The sequence below is a fragment of the Chelonia mydas genome, chromosome 1 (assembly GCF_015237465.2).
Source record: "Chelonia mydas isolate rCheMyd1 chromosome 1, rCheMyd1.pri.v2, whole genome shotgun sequence".
Taxonomy (NCBI): Eukaryota; Metazoa; Chordata; order Testudines; family Cheloniidae; genus Chelonia; species Chelonia mydas.
The window spans coordinates 240906130-240930732 of record NC_057849.1 but is presented as its reverse complement, the minus strand read 5'-3'; the positions used below and the strand labels follow the sequence as shown (position 1 = coordinate 240930732).

Sequence of the window (24603 nt, the reverse complement as noted above, 5' to 3'; positions counted from 1 at the left end):
ACAAAGCAAAGTGGCTTCCTTTTCAGATGAAAGGCAGAGGGAGTGCTAGATGAGCAGCATACGTGAGCTTATACTCTATCTGTGCAAAGTCCCCCCCCATAAGAAGGGGGTGTATGCTAGGGTTAGCGGGTGTGTGTGTCTGAAGCAACTGGATCGGTTCACGTTTCCACTCGGTCAATCTGATTTCCTTGGTGTCAGCAGCAATGTTGCCTCCAACCCAGTACTTTCTAGACTAGAAAGTTTTGCCAGCCACACTTATGCCCGTGTACAGCTGCCTGCAGCCATAGCCATTTTGCTAAGAAAGAAAGCAATCCTTTTCAATGGTGGGGGTGACCGGGGAGGGGAGCGGGTTAGACGAGAGCAAGTGACCTAGTTACACTTGCTCAGTGCCCCTGAGTCATCCAGTTCCCTCTTCCTGAATCACCAGAGGGCGCACATCACAGCGATTCACTCATCATGTGACCGCGGTCTTGCAATTTCCTGCGGGCCGTTTTCCTGCAATAGCCCGGGCAGCAAGTGGGCTCTGTCGCGGGCTCTTGGGAGCGTCCACGGGCGGCCGAGGACAAGCCCGCCCGGGGCGGCCGGTACGTATGGACAGACCGAGCGGGAAGCCGTCCTGCAGCCTCGGCCTCACGAGCCTTGGCCATAGAACGCCTCGTCGCGCGTGCCTTGGCGGGAGGCTTGGGGGCTGTGTAACTTTCCCGCTCTCCTTGCAGGAGGCACTGGCGTTTGTTGCGCCCGCGCCTGCACAAACTGGACGTGTGGCTGCTGCGGCGAAGCGAATCGCGGTGTGCGTTAATCCCCTGATCGCTGGTTTCATAGAGAGCAATCGCTGCTGCGGTTTCTCCAGGCAAAAAACCAAAACGTTTCAAACCCAGTTAGTCAGCGGGGAGGCCTGATTATTGCCTTGGGGGAGGGGAGGAGAAGGGAATCCTGTTGGGGAATGGGAGACTGCCCCATCCCAGCTGCGTGCTGCTCCAGCACGGCGAACCCCCAACAGAGGAGATGCCGGGACCATCGTGAGCTCAGAAAACCTTAGGCCCAGGAGGCGAGTGGAACCTCACACCAGTGGCTCTCACCCATTCCCCACTACTGTAGCCTCTTCAGGAGTCTGATTGGTCTTGCCTGCCCCCAAGTTTCACCTCACCTAAAAACTCCTTGCTTATAAAATCAGACATAAAAATACCAAAGTGTCACTGCTTACTGTTATCATAAAATAAACCAATTGGAATGTAAATCTTATACTTACATTTCAGTGTATATAGTATATAGAGCAGTATAAGCAAATCATTGTGTGAAATTTTAGTTTGTACTGACCTTGATCGTTCTTTTTATGTAGCCTGTTGTAAAACTAGGCAAATATCTAGATGAGTCGATGTACCCCCTGGAAAATCTCTGCATACCCCCAGGGGTATGGGTATCCCTGGTTGAGAACCACTGCTCTAGGCAGCCCCTTGACAAGGTTTGCCTAAAGGGAAGATACCACCCTAGCTGAGACTTTGTGGTAACAGCTATTTTAGGGGCCTAGTGATCAGATCTGCACCTCTCTGCTTGTCAAAGCCCCTACATGGGACACAATGTGTGACCCGTATTGAGAGACGGGCAAAATATTTATGGGATTTCTCCTTTATGGTACTGTACGTCTACTGCACTGGAGAGTTGGGTTTGTAACATGGGCACCCTAACGAGAGTCAGTTTGCCAAAAACAGTGAAGCCCAGATAACATAGCTAGAGACATAGTGTAAATAGGTATTTCTGTAGCCTCAGTTGAATTAGTCTTTATGGGGGATGTAAACAATCCTCAGCAATAGGAATGAGGGGGGCACCAGGGTTGTGTGGGGCAGAGAGCGCTTTGGCATTAGTGAGCGAGAGGAGCCGTTCCCTGTAGTCTCCAGGAAGTCATTGCTCCTGCTCAGCACCAGGGTCGCGGAGATCTTGTTGCAGTTTCTGGGGCTCCTGTGGGGGTGTACAGGAGACACCGACCATGGCTTGGTGGGGGGACTTTGTCGTTAAAGTTTGTGGGAGGGTACGTGCTGCAGAAAATCCCCTGGCAAGTCTGTTGCATTCTCCCGGAGTTCGTGGCTGGTTCTCCAGCCCGGCCGCTGTCTCCTGGATGCAGCGCTCGCTCCATGCAGGCGGCGGGGGGAGGAAGTCAGCCAGGAGCCATGGGTGGGGTTTGCGCCGAGAGGGCCAGGGAGAGATTAGCCCGGAGGGAAGACAAAGAAACTAGTTCGGCTCCGGTGTGGGCAGTGAAGGATTAAAACCATAGAGCTGGCAAAGCCTCCAGCTGGTAGAGAGGGCTGCAAAGTCCTGCGCAGGGGCAGGGGAGTTGAATAGTGAGCCGCTTCCTCTTCCCTTCCCGCAGTCGGTGCGTGCGGAACCCGCCGGGGAGGGACGAGCCCGGGCCTGCGGGCAGACAGGGGGCGAGGCCAACAAATCGGTGCCTCTGGGAATTGCAGGCAACAACGGGGGAAGTGAAACAGGAGCCACGTCTCGGAAAGAAAGGAGAAAAGTCGGGCAGGGTCCCCCCAGCCAGCTCCGCTCCGGGGAAGAGTGGAAGGAAGTTTGGGGGCGATTTGGGGGAGGCAGCCGCAGGGGTGTTAGCAAGTGGGTTATAGCAGAAAGGAGGAAGTGGGTGTAGAGGAAGGTGGTTTAAAGGATAGTACAGGTTCAGGGGGGTGGTGGAAGAGAGCTGTGGTTAGGGGAGACTGGCCTCGGGGAAGTATAGTACATTGGGGTGGTATGGAGGTTTGTTTATTAAAAGCAAACAAATACAGCAGCAGAAAAGGTGAAATTAACCAGCAGCAAGCAGCTCAGCGTGACCAGGGATGGGTTATAAATGCTTTAAAATAAAAAGCTGGGACGCGGAAGTGTAAAGAAACAACTATACTTTTTGAAGGTAAAAAAGCATGTTAGATGGCAGAGACAGTGGTGAAACTTACAATGCACCAACCGGGACCATTCATCTTGTTTGTTATGCTGGATCCTTATCCCCATGGTCCTCCTGTATGTTTGCCTGCCTAGATTTTTGGCTTTTTGGTCCAGTGTGCACAAAGGAAGCTTTCCCCCCAGACTGTAAGCAGTCTTAAAATTGTAACTGTCTGGAGCTATAGTGCAGATCAGACCTACAGGCAACTTGAGCCATTACTTCGGAACTGGCTAAAAGTGGTTCGGGCCACCTGAGGGCCTGCGGTGGAATCCTGCCCCTTTTAAGTCAAAGGAAGACTTGCTGTTAATCTCAATTCGGTGGCTTTTGAGGAAATGGTGGGAGGGAGGGGGGCATAATTTGGGGGGCATCTGTGGGGAGGCACAAAGAGGCTTCCGGAGAACACCTCACTGCTAATCAGCTGTGCCCTCCTCCTAGCCCCTCCATGTTCCCCTGAACTGGATTGGTCTCGAGGAGGGAAGGTGATAACCCATGAGCTGAGAGGAAGGCATGATCTACTGGTTGGAGGCAGCAAGGGGGAGTGGAAGGGAGTCCTGGACTTCATACTCCACTTCAGGGACTAGTGGTGGGGAGGGAGAGGGCTCTGCATAGCTCTTTTCAGCATCACAGGATTGTAGTGGTGTGAAGTAGTTTATTCATTTCAATGAGATGTTCCCAGATGAATCAGAAGACCCACCCCCTGCCCCCCGGGGATGAATACAGCCTGCCATGATAGTTCTGAGAGATGTGAGCGGACCCATTCCTCTCAGTGGATGTTCTCCTTCCTTCTTTCCCAAAGTCTTCTTCCCTAGCTCCTGTTGTGGAATACCAGTGATCAAGATGATCTCACTATGCAGGTGGGTTTTAGAGCAATTTGAATATTCAAGTTCACTTCTTATTTGTGGGGGAGAGGTTGTATCTGGGGAACCCCTAGATCACATTACTCCAAATTTGCACCAGTAAGAGTACCCCATACTCCAGTTGTAGCATACCAGTATTTGAGGTTATCTCACTATGCATGTAGATTTTTAGAGTGTTTTAAAAATGAAAAGAAGGTTCAATCATGTGGACTAAAAACATCTCAGGCCACATGTTCAAAAACGCTGAGCACCCAACAGCTCCCACTTTTGGTAACAAAATGAAGTGAATTTTCCAAAGAACAGTGGGATTTTTGCTGAAAAGTGGCATCAAAACACTTCAAATTTTGGCAGTTACTGAGTCGTGCTCACACTTCATCTTTGCACGTGTAATCAGTATTGCCAGCCCCAAATACTTAAAAATTATGAGATTGACTTAAAAATAATGAGAATTTCAAAAATAACTTTGGAATCTTTTTGTTTGCCCTCTGATTTTGAATCTTTAGGAGTCACATTTTCAAGCATTTCTCCACAACCACCAAGGCTAGAATTTTATTTATTTATTTATTTAAACAAAGGCTCTGAGATCAGGTTGGATGATTTAAATCACCAAGTGGAGAGCTGCAATTTTAAATAATTGATTTTAATCAACTTTACCATTTGTATTTCAGTTATTTTTCCAAAGAAAGGTGCATTCTCATTGGTAGATATAACCATTAAACCAAGTTGATTTACAATTAAATAGAACCTTTACACTAGATTTGATGCATCTTTTTGCTACCTACCTAGTACCTTTTGTTACTTCAAACCTCCATACCACCCCAATGTACTATACTTCCCCATAGCCAGATTTATTTAAGCAATTATATAGTTTAATATTTTCAGATTCTTATCAATTGTACATTTTAGTATGTTAGAAAATGGTGAATAATCTTGCTTATTTACTGGATGGTTAACTTTTTGCTAATGATTTATGTCAAGCTGCATTAGGATGGAATTTAATTGGAGACACAAAATAGCATATTTATTTGTATTAAACAAAACAAGCCCTTAATACGTGACCTATTGTGCCATGTTTATAAAGTTTAACCTCAAAAGTTAGATTTCTCTCCCCCTTCCCCCCATTCTTTATTTACATAGAAAAGCATCCTTTAACTTAAAGTTTTTAATAGAGGCTCACGGATTCAGCATACTTATTTTTTATTTAATTGTTTTTAAGAGATTGCAATAAGCTTGGGCCTTTACATATTTTGTATTAAATTCAGATTTAATTTTAAACATTTTGATAAAGAAAAACTTTCTATAATCTGATTTAAAAATTCAGAAAAATAATGATTTTTATCCACCCTATCTGAGATTCTCATGTAACTACTTGACTGGCAGGGCTGGTTTCTACACTTCTTTCCCATTGCTCTCAGTACAAAGGGGCAAGGGAGGTGGGCAGGGTAATTGGCCAGCGTATGTGCTTTGGCTCTCCCCAGCTAGCATGTGGTCCCTTGGAAAACATAATGAGCTGGCTAGTTTAGAGCAGCCTCCAGAGTACACTCAGCACCAGTTCAGAGCAGAATCAGGAAGCCATAACGGGGTCCCTGGCAGCTTCGTCTCTGTCACTTGCAAATGCTTTTGTATAATTATCTTTACAGATCTGTCCTCTATTTATAAAAATAACAGAGCACCATTTCCAGCCACTACAGCAAAAGATCCTCTGAGGTGGATTCAGAGATCTAGCTCCCATCTGGGACAGGTGGGACCACTTATTGAAATCAATATCAGTCCTTTGTTGTTTTTTTACACCTTCTATTCCAGGAGTAGATCACAAGATACAGACACCATGCTTGTAGGAGAGGAAATGTCCTGAACCAGAAATTACCCTGGAGGGCAAGACCTTCCTGATTGTAGACTATCCATTGTGGTGTTCAGCTGGAACGTCTCATTTTTTGAGAAGGAAATGTGTGTTTGGCTCTGAATGGAAACACCTACGCTTGCGGATGAAGGGCCTGACTTCCTCCTAACGTATGTACTGAATCACACACAAATCCCCTCTCATCTGTGCAGAACAGTATGTATTTTGGGGGCAGGATACAAACCCGAATAGGCAAATATGAGTCACTTTCTCCACCCCTGCCCCCCCCCCTTTTTCTAGGAATGGAGACCTCCCATCTTAAAGAATGACACAATAGGAAAATTATTCATATGAAAGAGGGAAACCTTCACTTAGAACAATAGTTTCCAAAGGGAAGCTTTCTTCCTGTTGAATCCTTGGTCATTCCATTTCAGCTGATGGGATCCACCTTCCTTCAAACCCAAAACAGCCAGGCATTCCCTCTTCATTGCCACACCATGGCTATGGGAAATGCAGGAAACCTTAAAGGGACTTCACATATTTAGTATCCCGAGCTCCTCCCCTTACACTGATGGTTTCAGGGAAGTCCCATCTGTAAGATGCTTTCCTTTCAAAGGTCAGCTTATACTGAAGCTTGTACATCAGACTCTTCTTTTATATAAACCAGCCAGGGTGGCTTCATAGCTGCTCCTTCCCTGCTGTCTGTTTTTCTCTTTCCTGAACTGTTTCTGTGGCCGTTGGCTTAGCCTCCTGCTGCATGTTTGCATGGTTCAGTGCCATCAGCAGCTTCAGGGAAGTAGCCTGTAACTCTTGTTCTTCTGCTGTCTTCAGCTTGGCCAGCAGCACCTGCATTGCCTGCATCCAGTGCTGCACATTGGGGTCCTTTAGCCGCAGGAAGAGGTCTTCCAGGTCGCTGGTGGGTAGATGGGACTCCTGGGGGCTGGACAGCTCTCCTTGCTGCTGGTCACTTTCAGCCTCCTCTCTGATCTGGTTGACAGGGGAGTTTCCTGGTATGCTCTGAGGTTTAGGTGGGCTCTGAGAGAAGATTAAGAGTATTCTCGTGTGGGAGTTGGATTGGGGTGAAGTTGATAGGAGGATATCCTTGACAGCAGCTGCTCCTCTACCAGAAGGAGGTAGGGGTCCTGCGGTGGTGAAAGACTGGGTAGAGGTCTTTTTTGGGGGCAAAAGTCTATCACTGGCAGTGACATCTTCGTTGAAGGTTCGTGTCCTACCAGTCTTGCTTTGGATCTCCTCTGGGCATATAACCCTCTGTGGAAGAGTAGAGATACATCAGAGGAAGGCAGAAAAGCACAGGGACCCTGCACCCGTTCTTTTCTTAGGTGTGTGGGGTCACCATTTGCTACACAATTATACATTTCCCATTCCTATCATCCAAAGTTTTCTCATAGGCATCAGGACAGGCAAAAAAAAATCTCTTCCTGACTCCTTTCTTGCCCACCATATTTCTTTGTACAACTGTCTTCCTATTCTCCTCTCCTTCCTTCTCTTACATGCTCCCTCTCTTAGTTTTCTCATGTTCTGTTCTTCTCACAATTCTTTATCATCCTTCTCCCTTCATCCGTCCCGCCCCCCATTCTCCACTCTCTTTGAGTGCTACCAGCCGTTTCCTGTATCTGCGCACCCCAGTGCATTCCTCAGTACCAGTTTCATCCGGAAACAGTTCAGACTCACCTTAACAAAATACTTCTTCATAGTACAGCGATAAAAGGTAAATGTACAAAAGTCTGCGAAGAAGGGAATTTCTGGCAGGTCTGAGCATACAGGCCCTAGAGAGAGGTAAATAATAATTAAATTTATTGAAAAACTCCAGTGTTGGACAGTCACTTCTCCTAACCCTCAGTTATAAATCCCAATACTGGGTGGTCCCCATCTGCCAATAATAAAACTCAGTGCCATCCAGTAACCTCCCAAAATTTGAGTGGTTAAAAACCCAGCACTGGCTGGTCATCTTCATGACCCACGGTGATTTTAAAAAAACAAGACAGGATTGTAAGAACATAAGAATGGCTATACTGGGTCAGACCAATTGTCCAGGTAATCCAGTATCCTGTCTTCCAACAGTGGCCAGTTGCTGCGAAGGGAATGAACAGACCAGGGTAATTATCGAGTGATGCATAACCTGTCATGCAGTCCGAGTGTCTGGCACTCAGAAGTTTAACAACACCCAGAGCATGGGGTTGCGTCCCTGACCATCTTGGCTAATAGCCATTGATGGACCTATCCGCCATGAACTTATCAAATTATTTTTTGAACTCCATTTTACTTTTGGTCTTCACAACATCCCATGGCAATGAGTTCCACAGGTTCTGGTGTACTTAAAAAATTTCCTGTTTAGTTTTTTTGTCTTTTGCTAGTTGCTCTTCAAGTTCTTTTTTGTAGAGTCCTGTGTGGATACAAAATTTATGTATGCAGATATCTGTGGACTTGCAGGGCTTTACCGGGAACCACAGCAGTGAAAGCAGCAGGATGTCGGGCCACTGCTTGCAGGAGCCAGCACCTTCCATTAACTGCTCCTCCGGTGTGGCTGTACCACCCTCAGCCCCACCCATTGGGGCGGGCACCAGGCTCACCCGCAGCTGTCTCTGGTCGTGCTAGTGTGTGCAAGTGGCTCACATGCTCCCAGGCAGGAGTCTCTTCCATGCAGAGGTGTGCATCTCCTGTCCAGGAGCGTGTTACTGTTCAGCAATATCAGTTTGATCATATTACCAAGTGCTACTTTAAAAAGTGATTTAAAATGTGTGACTTTTACCCTGTACTGTGTATCTGCAGGATATGTTGTTTAAATTGCAGGATTTTTTCTGTAAAATCAGTTTTTTCCCATTGCAATCCAATTCTGAACATTTTTATGCATTTATAGTAAGGCTACTTAATTGTTGTCAATGTATCAGACAATTTTGATTTAAAAACATAAAGATGGAATTAATTTTTTTTAAAATGGAAAAAATCAGAAAATAATAAATCCAAAAATCCACAGTAATAAAACGGATCATAGGGCCCTACGTCGGCCCCTTTACTGTTTGTGATTTGGCGTATACATTTAGTTTGATCCTCTATGGTGTTTTTAAATAGTTTCCATGCAGCTTGCAGGCGTTTCACTCTTGTGACAGTTCCTTTTAATTACCGTTTAACTAACTCCTCATTTTTGTGTAGTCCCCCCCCCCCTCTTTTTGAAGTTAAATGCTACTTCTGGTGGGTTTCTTCGGAATGTTTTCCTCCTGCACGGATGTTAATTTAGTACATTATGGTCGCTATGACTTAGTGGCTTGGCTATATTGACCTCTTGGACCAAATCCTGTGCTCCACTTGGGGCTAAATCAAGAATTGCCTCTCCCTTTGTGGGTTCCAAGACTAGCTGCTCCAAGAAGCAGTCATTTGGTGTCTAGAAATTTTATCTCTGCATCCTGTCCTCAGGTGACGTGTACACAGCCAATATGGGGATAGTTGAGAGCTCCCATTCTTATTGAGTTTTCTGGTTTTAGTAGCCTCTCTAATCTCCGTGAGCATTTCGCAATCGCTGTCACCATCCTCGTCAGGTAATATATTCCTGCTGCTATACTCTTCTTATTCAAATATAGAATCTCTATGGATAAAAATTCCATATACTATTTGATTTATTGAATATTTTTACTATATTTGACTCTGTGCTTGCTTTCCTATATAGTGTCGCTCTCCCACCAGCATGATCTACTCTTTCCACTTTTTCCACATCCTTTAGTTGTGTCCCTTCATGTGATGTAATTGAATGGGACTATTTCTCTTCAATTCCTATCTCATAGACTTTAAGGTCAAATGGAACCATCATGATCATCTAGTCTGATCTCCTGCACATTGCAGGCCACAGAACCTCACCCCACCCCCTCCTGTAATAGAGCCATAACCTCTGGTTGAATTACTGAGATCCTCAAAACATGACTTCAAGTTACAGAGAACCCACCATTTACACTAGTATAAACCTGCAATCATGCTGCAGAGGAAGATGAAAAACCCTCAGGCTCTCTGCCAATCTGACGTGGGGGAAAATTCCTTCCCAACCCCAAATCTGGTGATCAGTTAGACCCTGAGCATGTGGGCAAGACCTGCCAGGCAGATACCTGGGAAATAATTCTCTGTAGTAATGTAGAGTAACTATATTCTAGTTATATTAGAGAAGGCAAGACACATTCTTCAAACTTGTCTTCTCTAATATAAATACATAGTAACATGTAGATAATAACCCTCAAAACCTCTACCAAAACAAAACCCTCCACTGCATACACGTATCCCCCTGGGAAGAGAAGGAAAGAGAATGAATAAACCCCATCAGCAGATGGCTTCCTCCGCATCCCTGTTATAAACCCAAGCACCTAAGGACTCCTTCCCATCTGTCATTTGATCATTCCTAGTGCCAGATGGTCTGAGACCCCAGTCCTTCTGCTTTTGGATGCTGTGGTCAGCCTTACCTTGAGGGATGACTCCATGGTTTTCGTATTGGTCCAATCTCTGGATCAAAGAATTCTGGCAGCCATACAAGGAACGAATGAGGCAGATGGCACTGGTTCGGTAAGGGGCACGAAGAGGTTTGAAGAACTGATCATACTCCTGCTCTGAGAGTGGTGTTCCTATTAGCAATGAGCCCTCATCCTGAAGGTGGGCAGCAGAACACCAACTTGAGAGTACTGCAAAAGAGGAGCAGGAAGGAAGTGAAATGCTGCAGATGATAGACATTGGGGAAAGAATTGCAGGGATGTAGATGTGGGTATAACCTTTCGCTTGGGTATGCGGTCCAGAATTGTGGAAGTGACAATTTCTTGAAAACATGGTGCAGAACTGTAGGATGACCTGACCCTTTGGGAGGAAACCCACCTCCTGGGGATTGGGTCCATAGCTGTGCGAGTGACCCCTTCTCTTGTGAAGGGGGTCCTGAATTATGGGGGAGACCTCTTCTCACCTTTCCTGGGAATGATGGCCAGAATGATGGTTGTGACTCCTTGTTCTGGGACTGGGGCCTTGAATTGTGCTGTTAACTCTCTCCTTCACCTCCCCCTCTTTTTTCCCTGGGAAGGGAATTGTGGGATATTGTTTGCTTTCAAGAATTTGTTCTATAAATCCCCATTCTTGGCAAATGGATCCAGAAACTTCTAGAAAGCAGTGGCGGATGGATTTGTGTGCATGCTCTCTCGGGGATTCATACATTCAATGAACCTGTATATAACACTAAAAAACTTGGAGATATGCACACACACAGACTGCTTTTAAAGAACATTATTAAGGTTCTCTTAGTCTCCTCATCTGGGATCGCTGTCGAATCCCGGTCTCCCCAGCTAGTATCTCCTACATCTCTCCCATGCTCTGCACCTAGTCCCAGGCAGTCCAATCTACCCCTCTCCGTGGTTCTTCTGAACTCGGTGTTCCCCATCTCCTCCGAGCCAACTAGCTCCTGGTCCTCCCCTTGTTTCCTTGTACTGCTTCCAGTCCCTGTCTCCTTGCCCCGTTAGTCCCAGCCTCCTCCCAGTCCTGGTCTCTTTGCTTGAGCAATCCCAGTTTATCTTCTTGCTGCCTCCAGACTGTCTCACTAGACTCTTTGTCCCAGACTACTCCTTTCCCTTTCCTGTGGTCTGACCTTTGTCCACTCGGCATTCTAATCAGACGACTTCATCTTCTGCACGGCCTGGACACCAGCAGGCGTGTGTGTCATTGACAACACAGGAGAGACAGGCTCCTTACACTCAGTTCCAGTGCTCCGCCTCACCCTAACCTGCACCATAGCTGGGAGCAGCCATTCCAAGGAACATTTGGCTTCACCCTTGTTGACCTGGGCTGGAGGGAGCATATTCAGTCCCCCTGTGGTGATGGCACATGTGCAGCCAGCTCATGCGTAGGAGCTGGGAGGGGATGACGCGTGCTCAGTGGGGATAGTGTGTATGGCATGTGGTTAGCACTAAGAGCTGTGAGAGGCTTGAGCGTGTTCTGTGAAGACACAATCTTTGGAGATTTTAGTTGCTGAAATCCAGGAAGTCTCTGCCAAGCCTGTGTGAACAGATTTTTTCAGGGGTTTTTAACGTGGCAATATTTGAGTGGGTTATCACGCAGTGGCGCTGGAACACTTTTAATAGTGGGGGTGCTGAAAGCCAGCCCCCTTGCCCCGTCCACTGGACCCCCAAGCTGAGGTCATCAGCTGGGACCCCAAGGGTGCTGCAGCACCCCCTGCACCCCTAGTTCCCGTGCCTATGTTTTCACAGGGATGGCAAAGGTACATCCCTGACACAAAGCCTAGCACCCTGCCAATTTCAAGACTGCGCTCCAAAGCACAGGAGCACTAGAGCTTTCCAAAGAAAAGTTTACCAGAACATGTATTGTTCCCTTACATCTGTTCTCAGAAATGGCTGAACCACTTTGGCAGAAATAAATAAATAAATAAGTTCAGGCTGAGGCAGGCACCCAGTATGGAACATTTCGGCTGAAACCATTAAAGTCTGGCAAAGTTATAAGTAACTGGAAGCAGGGTTTTGTAATGGGAAGCGTCAGGCCCTGCCTGTAATCTGTAGTTCGGCCACCTGCAGTTCTTTTTCTTCTGTTGTAGGATACTGTTCTGACTGATTGCTGTGGCTAAATCTTTTCAACTCTCTGGTCTGCTTCCAGGCTACTGCGTAGAGTTCAATTCTTTTATATAGGAGAACTGGTAACGTTTTTCTATCTGACCCGGGTCCTTTCAGTGTTGGTTAATGTGGCAGACTGGGGAAAAAGAGCCAGGCGTCGGGTGTTTCTCTAGTTGTGGCTATAAGGCAGGGATCTCAAACTCAAATCACCACAAGGGCCATATGAGGACTAGTACATTAGCCCGAGGGCTGCATCACTGACACCCTTCCCCCCGCTGCCCCCGGCCCCGCCCCCACCCCGCTCCTTCCATAAGGCCCCACCCCTTCTCTGCCCCCATTCCAACCCCTTCCCCAAATCCCCACCTCTTCTCCGCCTTCTCCCCTGAGCATGCGGGTCCCTGCTCCTCCTCCTTCCCTCCTGGAAAGCGCTAAGCGCCACTGGCCACAGGAAGCACCTGGAGGTTGGCAGAGGATCAGGGACACGGCGTGCTGCGGGGGAGGGGAGCTTGGTGGCTGCAGGAAATAACTCCAGGGGGGGTGCGGGGAGCTTGGCGGGCTGCAGCAAATAACTCCGTGTGCCGCGTGTTTGAGACCCCTGCTGTAAGGTGTGTGTTCAAAGTCAACAAATTGGCAGGTTAAAGCATTTGGAAGAAAGGGACTCCAGGAGGCAATGCTCTGTACAGCCAAGATTTAAATGTGGATAATTACAGTTACTGATATGTAAACCCGTCCCCTCCTTCCTAGTTCTGAGGTGCTGAGGCTCCTGATTTGCAATGAGCGAGGCTGGGGAACAGGGGACTCTCCTGTCCCCTATCACAAGTCAGTGTCAGGGATGGATGATGAGAAGTTTCCCTACTCACCAGAAACAATCAGGAAGGCCCATGCTGCTATCTGACACCTCATCTTTCTTTGATTGTATGTGGGTGGGGATGGGAGGAAGTTTGAAGGTTGAACTATGGGAGGTGTTAAAGACCATGGAGGGAGTTCTGGGTTCCTTGCCTATCCCTCACTTTGTTCCTTTTCCTGTTGCTGCTTTTACCTGAGGTGGGTCAGGAGGAGAAGGCGGGAAACTCTCTGAGCAGGGTTATTGCTGCAGACCAGTTCCCAATAGCAACTTGATGACATCACAAACTCGGTGACATCACAAACTCTATCTCCTCTCCCTTTTGCCAATGCACCATTTTGCCTTTTCTCTCCTTTATTTCCTCCCTCTCTACATCTCTTTATCTTTCTTTTATGACTGCTGGGGCTATATTATTGTAGAGCCTTCCATGAATCCAAGGGCTGTGCACTGGCTTGTTTGGCTTAAGGAGTGCTGAGTTGCCCATACTGGCTTGTTGTTGTGTGATTTATTATAAGCACCTGCATGCACTATTTAGTTATTGTACTTTCACTAATCTTTTTTCTGGCCAAATTCATATTTAATTATTCAGTTATTTAATTAAGGTGGAAAAACTTCAGTAGAAGAGATTGAAAGAGACACACATTAGACTATCCTGAAACGGTGGTTAGGGCACTCATCTGACAGACACCTGTTCAAATCCCTTCTCATCAGGCAGAGGGAGGACTTGAACTGGCGGTTTCCCACATCCTGGGTGAGTGCGCTGATCACTGGGCTAAAGGTTATAATGCAGGGGGTGTGTGCAGATGCTTTGTGTGATGTTAGGCATCCTGAGCATGCTTACTGGATCAGGCTTCCACAGATGACTTAGGCAGATGAATGCTTATTTTCCTTGGATAATGGATCATTCTGGGACTCAGGTGGAAGATGGGCATCCGGATGCCTAGTGTAGGGCAACAGTGCAGGTGCTCTCCTACGTGCCTAGCAAGTGCAACTGAAGTGCCGAGCAGGTTTAGGTGCCTATAGGGTTGGACAGCAGCCAAGTGGGAGTTTTGCAGATCACAGTGGCATCTGAAAATGGGACTTAAGTACCTGTGTGGATCCCATCCCAATGCACAATTTTGGGGTTCGTCCACCCATTCAGAAAGAATTAGTCTAGAAAATTAAATTACATTCCATGCATTTTTGTAATGTTAATACTCAGAATGTTGGAAAGAGGAAATAACCAAATTGTGTGGTGGTTTTCACTCCACCAGTTTTTTCTTTTTCTTATGTTTTTTCTTATGCAGCCTTGGGATCCATTCCTTGATTCAGAACTGTGCACCAGAATCTCAACTTTCATTTTAAATGTTCCTATCCCTGATGGTCATAAAGAAAACCTTGAAAATTAATATAGTCAATTCAGCATTGTCTTCCTAAGTCTGCAGACAGCATGAAACAATAGCTGAGGGGTTTGAACTGCCTCACTCATCTCAAATTGTTAACACTGACAATTTGAATGACAAATTAAATGTGAAAAATGTTAACTATTCCATTGCTACTTGTTTAAGCAGAAACAACCAGTTAATGTGTTTGTTCCACATTCCAAAGTTTCTTCCCAGGTGAGGAACATTAAATCAATGTAAATGATAAAGGGGCTATTGTACTAATTGTATTATTCATTTTCATAATAAATTAATAAAATAACCGGTGGCTTTTTACATGAAGCTGCTACAGAATTTCCAATCTGCTGTGCCAGCGTTGCAGGCAAAATATAGGTCCAGCTTGTTACAGAATGCATGGGGCTTGGATTATTTTAATTTGGAAAGAAGGTCTAGCCCCCTGAAGTGAGGGAAGAGGGATGGTCTACACAGAGGAAAAAAGCCCATTAGAACCCTGTGGTTCTCTACCAGATAAGCAGAAGAGGACTGAAGGAGGAGGAACACTTGATGACTTACAGGGAATGAAGCTAGTGGGGAGAGGAGTGGTTACAGTGGGAATTTCTGAAGGGGGAACCAAGGTTACCACGTTCCTCCCCTCCCCCCTTGCAAAATCTGCCAAGAGCAGGATTTTTTGAGGAAAGGCAAGTGATGGACTTTGACCCCTTGAGTACGTCTATACTGTAGGCTAGGGACATGTGATCCATGTCGTTGCCCAAATTCACACACAAACCCTTAAACATGGTCTCATGAGTGTGTTGAACCTGTGCTCCGCTTGGGGTATGGAGTAAAACAACATACGTTGTGCTCTGGGCTGTGCTCCTACCTGCCCACTTTGTAGTGTGGAGGAACCTAAAGCATGTGTTGCTGAGCAAGTGTTTCAATAGAATACCCTTCAAAAATACACTGCACACCCATTCTCTTGCCAGTTTCACCTCACTCCCTTTGTGTTTCTCATTCCACTTCCTGCACATGTATTGGGGGACTTGGGCTTTGGGATTAAAATGTTAGGAAATATGGTTTATTTGTGGGAAATACTTGTGGTGTGTGCAGGTTTTCTTTTTGTTTTTTGTTTTTGGTTTTTTTAGGCTTCCTCTCTCTCACAAGCACAGGGAATTATTCATGTCTCATTTCTCTTTCTATTCCAGCAAGTGCCAGAGTCGTGAGTAAACTTAAGAAGGGCATTCGTCTTCAGGAAGGTCCTGGGAAAATGAAAACACGTAGCACATTGTCAAGAAGATTTAGAGGGAATATTTCCCAGACTCCTGACCAAACAGAAGCTTGTGAGAGTCCGGAGGAGTCAGAAAATGAAATCAGAAAATCTCCTGGGAAGAGACAGAGAAAATCCCCTTCCCAAGAAGTAAGTGTCAGGCAACCTGAAGATGATGATCACACTGAAGATAAACCAAACACATCCGACCGTGAGAATGACTCTGTTTTGAGCCCAGGCCTTGTTGAGCAAGAGACAGTGCACGTGGAAGAGAAACCCTATCAGTGTTCTGAATGTGGGAAAAGCTTCAGTCGAAACTCCTATCTTACTCAGCATCAGAGAATCCATGTGGCAGAGAAACCCTTTGGTTGTGGTGAATGTTTGAAAAGCTTCATTCGGAATTCAGACCTGGTTAAACACCAGCGAATCCACACAGGAGAGAAGCCTTATCAATGCAACGAGTGTGAGAAAACCTTCAGTCAGCGGTCAAATGTTATCAGACACCAGAGAACCCACACGGGTGAAAAACACTACAAATGTAAAGAATGTGGGAAGAGCTTCAGTCAGAATTCACACCTCATTGTACACCAAAGAAGCCACAAGGGCGAGAAGCCCTACCATTGTACTAGATGTGAGAAAAGCTTCAGTGATTGCTCATCGCTTATTATACACAGAAGAATCCACACGGGGGAGAAACCCCGTCAATGTAAAGAATGTGGGAAAAGGTTCCGTGACAGCTCCGCCATCATCCGACACCAGCGAATCCACACGGGAGAGAAACCCTACAAATGTGGTGATTGTGGAAAGAGCTTCCGACAGAGCTCATCGCTTATTACCCACAGAAGAACGCACACAGGAGAAAAGCCCTACAAATGCTCAGTGTGTGACAAAAGCTTCAGTCAGAGTTCGGCACTTGCGACTCATCACCGAATCCATACAGGAGAAAATCCCTATCGATGTTCTGAATGTGGGAAAACCCGGAGTGATCGCGCCGCACTTATTTCACATCGGAGTGTCCACACACAAGGAAAACCTTACAAGTGTGCTGAATGTGGAGAAAGCTTTAGACGGAGCTCCGCACTTAATGTGCATCTGAGAATCCACAGAGGCGAGAGACCATATACATGTGATGAATGTGGGAGAACCTTCAGACAAAGCTCAGCCCTTGATGCGCATTCGCGAATCCACACAGGAGCAAAACCCTATAAATGTAGTGAATGTGGAAAAAACTTCAGACAGAGCTCAGCACTTAAAGTGCATTTGAGAGTCCACACAGGAAAGAAACCCTATAAATGTATTGCGTGTAGGAAAAGTCTCAGTTTGCGTTCACATTTAGTATAGCGGGGGTGTCCAAACAATGGCTTGTGAACTGCATGCGGCTCTTTTACAATTAAACGGCAGCTCGCAGATCCCCCTCCCCCCATTTTCCATCGACCAGACTGGGGGGAGCTTGATACCTCTGCCTTTCAGCGGGATGGTGGGGTAGGGCCTTCTGCCCAGAGGGGAGGGGGTCTCAGGGTTTCAGCCCTGTGGGGCATGCCTGCTGGGCTTAGGGCTTTAGCAGAAGTGGGGTTGAAGCTCCAAGACCCTGTAAGGTGCCTCCCATGGGGCTGAAGCCCAGAGCCCAGGCAGCTCTCAAACTTCTGAAGATTGTCAAATGTGGCTCAGAGGGTCAAAGTAAGTTTGGCCACCCCTGTAGTATAGGATTAGAGTGGCAATATGGAACAGAAAGCAGTAGCAGACATTGGTTATCTGGGGTATATAAAAAGGAGTGAGGCCCAGATTCAGAAAGGAGTCTAAGTTTCAGTTTTAGGCACTGCTGCAAACCACGAACCCTCCCCTTCTCCCCCCCCCCCCCCCCAGTAAGCTGCTGCTTAATTCTGCAGGCACCTAATTCATTTGGCACCTAAATTTTCACTGTAACCATCTCCTAGTCACATAAGTGTTGGCCTCTGGGCATGCACCCTGCCACCTCACTGGAAGCATCTGGACACCTAAACACCAGCGTGATGCTTGGAGCAGGGGAAGTTGGGTGATCCTCCTACCTTGCCTGCAGAGCCCATGCCAGTAGGCATATTCTGAGCAGACCTAGCAGATTCGGGCTACATTCAAAATCCTGATGGAGTAGAGGAGCCTCCTCCCCTATAACTTTTAGCCTAGTGGTTAAAACACTTACCCAGGAACAAGTGGAACAGCTTCAACATGAGAGATTGAGGACACCCCACATCAGAGTTAGGGATGTAAAATATTAAACTGTTAACTGGTAAGCACTAGTCTTACCAGTTAACCCACCCTAACCGTTACCCCCAGCTGCAGCCCCGGGCCGGCCAGAGAGGCCCCAGGCCGGCCGGAGCGGCCCCTCTCCCTATAATTGGTTAAACGATTAAATGATATTTCAATCATTTTAACGGTTAACTTTTTAAACAATATTTACACCCTAATCAGAATATCCCATAGCCCAGTGGTTTGGGCATTTTCCTCAGAGATAGGAGATCCCTGTTCAAATACCTTCTTCCCTTCAGGCAGAGGAGGGGAATTGAACTGGGCATGAGTGTAGAGAAACAAGAGTGGAAGAGAGCTGGTTGTTGGACTGATCATTTTGATATCAGAGAGAGGTGATTGATGCTAGAAAATTGGGGTATTCTGGAAAGAATGAGTGAATTGTGGGGAGCTGAGTACTGGTGGAGTGGGTTGTTTTATAGATTGTGCGGAGGAGGTGTAATGTGGATCTGAGGGATGGGGTGTTGGGTGCTGGATAATTTGGGGATAGGGAGTGGGGATTTGTGGTAGAATAGAAAGGGAGATTTTTTTAGATTTTTATCTTATTTTATTTACATACAAGAAGGTTAAAATAAATTCCAGATTGGTTCTCAGCCACACCTTCAGTTTACTACAAATTGTAAGCAGTCCTGGGGATGTCATCTCTTCTTGAACTGTGGATGGCAAAGTAATCTGTTTTTGGTGACTCTCACTGAACATAAATCAGTAATGTCACTAGATTTTAGATACGGGATTTGGGTTATTTCCTTTCTTTGATCTTAAAGATTCGGAGCTCTGTCTGTTTTTCTTCCTCTTTCCAAGAGATTTACGGTAGGACTTCAGAGTTCTGAACTGACCAGTCAACAACACATCTCATTTGGAACCAGAAGTACACAATCAGGCAGCAGCGGGTGCGGGAAGCAAGTACTGTACTGTGTTAAACGTAAACTACTAAAAAAAGGGAAAGCAGCATTTTTCTTCTGCATAGTAAAGCTTCAAAGCTGTATTAAGTCAATGTTCAGTTGTAAACTTTTGAAAGAACAACCATAATGTTTTGTTCAGAATTACAAACAACCTCCATTCCCAAGGTGTTCGTAACTGTGAGGTTCTACCGTATTCAGTTTAAAGGACTCTTACCTCCATAAGCAAAAATCAGGAGACACACTGAAATCAAAGATTTCAGAGTAACAGCCATGTTAGTCTGTATTCGTAAAAAGAAAAGGAGTACTTGTGGCACCTTAGAGACTAACCAATTTATTTGAGCATAAGCTTTCGTGAGCTACAGCTCACTTCATCGGACACAGTATGCATCCGATGAAGTGAGCTGTAGCTCACGAAAGCTTATGCTCAAATAAATTGGTTAGTCTCTAAGGTGCCACAAGTACTGAAATCAAAGTGAAGTGGCTGCTCTCAAAGAGGATGGATACATAAACACTTTCACAGTGAGTGGTATCCATCTTTTCCTCCCTGGCAGCATCTCTAGAATTTGTCTCTTCTCATTGAAACACCTTTAGCATGTAGAGCGGGAGACTAACAAAACCTAAGCAAGCAATAATGTAACCTTCTCATTTAAACAAAACAAAAGAAGCTTTTGGATGTCCTAGCTATACCCATTTCACATTTTGGGTTCCCATGGAAGCCAGAGACTGTTTCCAGTTTTCTAGTCCTTTTGGTAATGCAATACTTTTGTTCCTTCTTTAACTAGTTACTGCTAGTAAAATGCTTTTAACATATAAAGCACTACATAATTGCTCGCAATGATAATTACTTTTATTACTACGTTAATGTTTCCATATTACCTAAAACCCCCTCTCCATATTGTATATTACTATTATTGTTGCACTTGTTACTGTCAACAGTATCTCCATATTATATAAAACCTCTTTTCTCCCTATTGTCCCATCTTTTGTTCTTGAATGTCTTTCAGGTGGGGCGAAATCCTGGCCTCATTGAGGTCAGTGGCAAAATTCACATTAACTTCAGAGGGCCAGGAGTTCATCCCTGGAGTACTTCATAAAATATTATATAAAGAAGAGATACAGTAGTCCTATATGAGGAGGTTTTATTTCTGTGGAATGGGAGATTCAGTTTTTTGGAGAGGTATAGGATGTGCTGAATTCTGCCTCATGTAATTTTATACATGAATGATATGTCACCATATCTGAACAAAGGCAACACAAACAGAAAATGTTTAAAGCGAGGCAATGAAGAATCAGAGGAGCTTTCCATATGAGAAGAGGTTTAAAGGGCTAGGACTGTTAAGTTTGAGAAGAGTGAGAGAGAATACAATAGAATTTCATAAAATGTGAAGGCTCCTACTTATTTGTCCCTTAATACAAGAACAAGGGAACATTCAGTGAAATTAAAAGGTAGCAAATATAAAATGGATACAAGTTTTTTTTAAGGCAATGTATAATCTGTGGCATTCATGGCTAAAGAATAACCAAAGAATAACTGTATCAAAGAGCTTAGTAAATGTAAAAAAAGGAGAGGATGGGGGCGAGGAAGATTTAGGCATTTGTGAATGAAAACAGCATCTGGGAGGATAAAAACCAGCTGGTGTAGGGAAAAAATCTTCCCTATGGTATGCTATTGCACAATTAGATGGATTGTATGTTTCAAACCTTCCTTTTGAGCATCTGGCATTAGCCACTGTTGTTACCTGTCAGCATAGTGTTCTTGGGGAACCAGGGCGCAGTATTTAGCCTGTCTGACTCACGAAAGACCTGCCCCCGCAGCCTCTTCTTAAACCAAAGCCGATCAGAAGAAAGACTTACAAAAAACAATGAAAAGGCAGTGGGAGACACACCTGAACTCCTGGAACAAGGATTAAGGAAACTCCCCTAGCCTCATTTGCATCGAAGATGGGACAGGGAGGCATCTCCATTAGCATACAGGATGGAGAACAGAGATTCCAAGGCAAGAACCACATGGAACTTTGGGACTACGGAAGCACTGCATGATGGGGGATTTCTGCTCCTGTTAATGAACCCATGCCTGCACACACCCAACTCAGTAGTTATCAGACCAATTCTAGTAATAAATCCTTTCTTGGTATCCAAAATACTGAAGCCCCCTAATTTCATTGTGAGCTCCCTCCAAGGAATACGGCCCATAGCCAGGAATGACCAGTTCCTATTGTCTAGCCTGAACAAAACAACTTTGGTATAGTCTCTTGAGCCATTAGTTTACCCATAAACAAATCTAGTGTTCTCCTTTAAACCATTGTTGTTTTCCTACAAAAACCCCTACCCATGCTCAAGTAAGTGTTTTGATGCCTGGATCCAAAATTTGAATCTGTTCCATTGGGACTTCATCTTCTCCTGACTGATCATGCTGGGGGCTCTGCCTGTCTCCTGCACTCCAGACCCTCAGCTACCATTACTATCTGGGACCCCTAATCGATTCAAGTTTCAGGGAATGATGAGAACTCAGCTCTCTCTCTCTCTAGGTATAGCCTTCTGACCATGACTTGTGTGATCAGTTATTTCTAAACCTGACTTTTATAATCAAATTTAAGTTAGATTTAATACTATAATTGTTTTGCTTGTTTGGATCCCCTGTGGTTATTACCTGGCAATAAATAACTTTCATGGTTAAGCTGGTTGCTTCTCTCTCTCTCTTCCCTCCCCCCCCGGGTATTTTTTGGCTTCCTCATTCACTGCAGCAACGCTCCTTGTATCTAACTAAAGGTCCCTGCAGCACCCAAAAATCCTGTGGGGTTTACTCAAGTGGGTTACTACCAGAACAACTGTAACGTGAAATTGGGGATAGGGATGTGCTGAACCTGGGACATATGAGGTGACAGCTTGGAAGTGCTGCTCGACCCAGTCTGCTGAGTTCAGGGGCATATGAGGGTGGCAGATTGAAAGTGCTGCTCCCCCCAGCCTGCTCAGGCGCACTCTATTCCAGTGCAATGCCCGTGGCATACGAGGGTGAGAGCTTGGAGGTGCTGTTCGACCCAGCCTGCTGAATCCAAGGGCCTGTGAGGGTGACAGCTTGGAAATGCTGCTTGACCCCACCTGCTGAGTCCAGAGACGTAGCAGGGGTCAACTTGGGAGTGCTGATTAACCCGGTCCTCAGACACGCGCTGTTAATGTGTGTGTGTTCATCTGATTCTGGGGCTGGAAGAACCCAGCCCTGGGGAACCTAGCTCCTGCAGGATAGCGCCATTGGGAGGGAACTTGCAGCAGGGAGAAATAGAACTCTATGAGAACATAAGTAGTACATCGATAGAAGTACAGAACCCCATCCCAAGAATAACCCTAATAAATGAGCATACCCCAAAGTAACAGGCAAATCTGGTAACACTATTGTAGCTGGGCTATCAGACTAAACTGATCCATTAGTCTGTTCTAGTGCTCCTTGCAACCCAGACAGAAATCTGTATACTTTATTAGGTATGTCTACTCAGACCAAGGAAGTGAGCCTCACAGCTTAAGTCAGGCTAGCAGGGTTCACACTGGCACTCTAGAAATAGCTCTGTAAACAGCACTTTGAAATTACAGCTTGGTTTCTGAAGCACAGGAAGGGTGGGTAAGCTTCACAGCCTCATCTACACAGCTAGCTTGAGTCTCTTGACTGGGCTGGGAGGCTTACTTCAGGAGGGTTTGGAGACATACTCTTTGGGTATGTCTACACTGTAATGTACGCCCAGGCTCAAGCCTAACCCCCTTTGCATCTACGCTGCAATTTGTGCTAATCCAGGCTTCAGATCCAATGTCCCAGGACCCTGCAGAGCTGGAGGGTCTGAGCCTGAGTTAAACTGGGACCCAGGGTCTGAGTTCTATTGCTTTGCAGTGTAGCTGCAGCCCTGCTTGATTCAGGTCCTGGGAGTCAGCTGGAAGTATCCCACAATTCCATAGGACAACTGCCTTAATTCTCTCTAGCTCAGCGGCTTTTGAATTTCATTGCACCGTGACCCCCTTCTGACAACAAATATTACTACATGACCCGAGGCGGGACCGAAGCCTCACCCCCCCCCGAGCACCACCAACTGGGGGTGGCGGGCGTTGGAGCAAAGCCGAACCTCAGGGCTTTAGCCCCAGGCAGGGGGCCTCTAATCTGAGCTCCGCAGCCCAAGGCCTGAAGCCCTTGGCTCATCTTTGGCCTCAGTGGTGCTCAGGTTTTGGCCGCAGGTCCCAGCAAGTCTAACACCAGTCCTGAACCCCATTAAAACAGGGTACTGACCCACTTTGGGGTTCTGACCCAGTTTGAGAACCCTGCTCTAGTTCAACAATCTACAATCCACTCTGCTGAAGGTGGAGGTCACCCATACTTTGCAAACAGCAACAGTTCTGGTCAGCGTTAACCCATCCTCTTCTAATCACTCATCTGCAAGCACACTATCAGCCATCCTCCTGGGTTTGCAGTGGGGAGTGAAGCAAAATGTAAGTGCAGGCTGGACAGTAAAGTTGTCCCATAGTACACCATGATCCTAGGGCTAGAGCAGCCGCATTTTGGGAGAGAGGAGTGGTTATTTTGACTCGGATCTGTCACCGCCCTGGGGATGCCAGAGCCCTAGTTTTGAGCATGGGTTAGAAAAGTCTTAACAAATGGTTAAAGTACAACATAGATGCTCAAGCCCAGGGTTCCCCCTCACAGGTCACCTGACTCAGGTCTCACTAACCCTGATCTTACATTGCAGCGTAGCCTTTGAGGCCAGTGGACATAGATCATCTAGTCCCCCCTAGCCCTCAGAAGCTAATACAGTCTCTGCTGCCTGCTGTTATTGCACAGGGTCTCCCTACCTGCTGTCCTAAATCCTTCTTTGGCCTAAATAGCCACATAACCGAAACTACACAATCAACTACATAATCCATGAGTAATCCGGAAAAAAAAACCCTTCCCCAGCCAGTATTAAATCCGTTTGTCCCGCTCTCCCCCCTCCAGATCCTGATTCCTGTGGTTTGAGTTCTCATTTCATCGCCTGTTCCCTCTATTCCCCCTCTTTCCTATTGTTTTTCCCTCTCCCTTTTATTCCCCCCTCCTCCTCCCTAAATCTCACCAGCTCTTCCACAGCCCCCCCGCTTCCTCTGCCCGTTCCCCCAGCAAGGGGCCCTGCCCGGGTTGCAGCAACGGAGCGATTTAACGCCTGCTGCTCTGGGGGTTAATCTCAGGCTGCAGGCGGTGACCCTGGGCCGCTGCGCGGCGGGACTTAGCCGGAAGGACTCGGTAGCTGGCGCTCCACGGGCCACGGCTTGGCCCGGCACGTGCTCCCTCCGGGCCATACTCAGACGAGAGGAGGCGCGCGGCGGCCTGCGCCGAAGACCGGGGAGGGAGGGGGAAGCAGGGCGGAGCATCGACCCCAGACGGAGCGCGGGGGTTGGTTGAGTCTTCCTGTGCGAGAGGCGTTGGACGTCGACGCTGGAACGAGGCCGACGTGACGTGTGGTGGCGGCAGACGCAGGGGGCGGGGCAGAGGGCGCCCCGCGGCGTTGGCGCTTCGTTCGAAGTGGACCCTTCGGTGGCGGGTCTGGAGCGGGCTCCTGAGGAGCGCGCGGGGCGGATGATGGAGCCCGGGCGCGGGGCGGGGGCTCTGCCGGGCACGGAGGTGGGCAACAGGGCTGGCAGCAGAGCGATGCTGGGGGAGAGCGGCGCCCGGGGCTGGCCGAGGGGCTGGGGGATCAGGCTCGGGGACTGGCCGCAGGGCTG

General features: G+C 46.8%; 3 protein-coding genes and 1 long non-coding RNA gene across 10 annotated transcripts in view; 3 read left to right on the top strand and 1 right to left on the bottom strand.

Annotated features, from left to right (window-relative positions):
• Window positions 1–455: 455 nt before the first annotated feature.
• LOC114022131 (zinc finger protein OZF) lies at window positions 456–21550 on the top strand. Its single transcript, XM_027832927.3, has 2 exons — window positions 456–584; window positions 15630–21550. Exon 2 carries the CDS (start codon window positions 15692–15694, stop codon window positions 17030–17032), a length of 1341 nt encoding a protein of 446 aa, XP_027688728.1. The 5' UTR covers window positions 456–584; window positions 15630–15691; the 3' UTR covers window positions 17033–21550.
• Window positions 1377–8089, top strand: LOC122464659. Its single transcript, XR_006288895.1, has 3 exons — window positions 1377–3783; window positions 5590–5796; window positions 8027–8089. It is a non-coding gene; the product is annotated as an uncharacterized LOC122464659 (long non-coding RNA).
• Window positions 4638–24252, bottom strand: LOC114022132 (acrosin-binding protein). Of its 3 annotated transcripts, none has more exons than XM_037878307.2 (4): window positions 23958–24252; window positions 10087–10302; window positions 7319–7413; window positions 4638–6895 (listed from the first exon to the last, which is right to left on the bottom strand). In XM_037878307.2, exons 1-4 carry the CDS (start codon window positions 24250–24252, stop codon window positions 6305–6307), a joined length of 1197 nt encoding a protein of 398 aa, XP_037734235.2. In that variant the 3' UTR covers window positions 4638–6304. The 3 variants fall into 3 exon arrangements, with proteins under 3 accessions (XP_037734235.2, XP_043396670.1, XP_037734238.1); XM_043540735.1 differs by having other exon boundaries at window positions 10087–10680; window positions 23958–24048; XM_037878310.2 differs by lacking the exon at window positions 23958–24252 and adding an exon at window positions 10390–12488.
• The window catches only part of DDX11 (DEAD/H-box helicase 11), a 43217-nt gene continuing 42824 nt past the window's right edge, over window positions 24211–24603 (top strand). For 2 of the 5 annotated variants that reach the window (XM_037878208.2, XM_037878223.2), the window contains exon 1: window positions 24326–24502. In XM_037878208.2, coding sequence (XP_037734136.1) covers window positions 24458–24502 — 45 coding nt within the window. In that variant the 5' untranslated portion in view covers window positions 24326–24457. Of the gene's footprint in view, window positions 24503–24603 lie in introns of all 5 variants that reach the window. The other 3 variants (XM_037878204.2, XM_043540678.1, XM_043540671.1) reach the window with 3 other exon arrangements.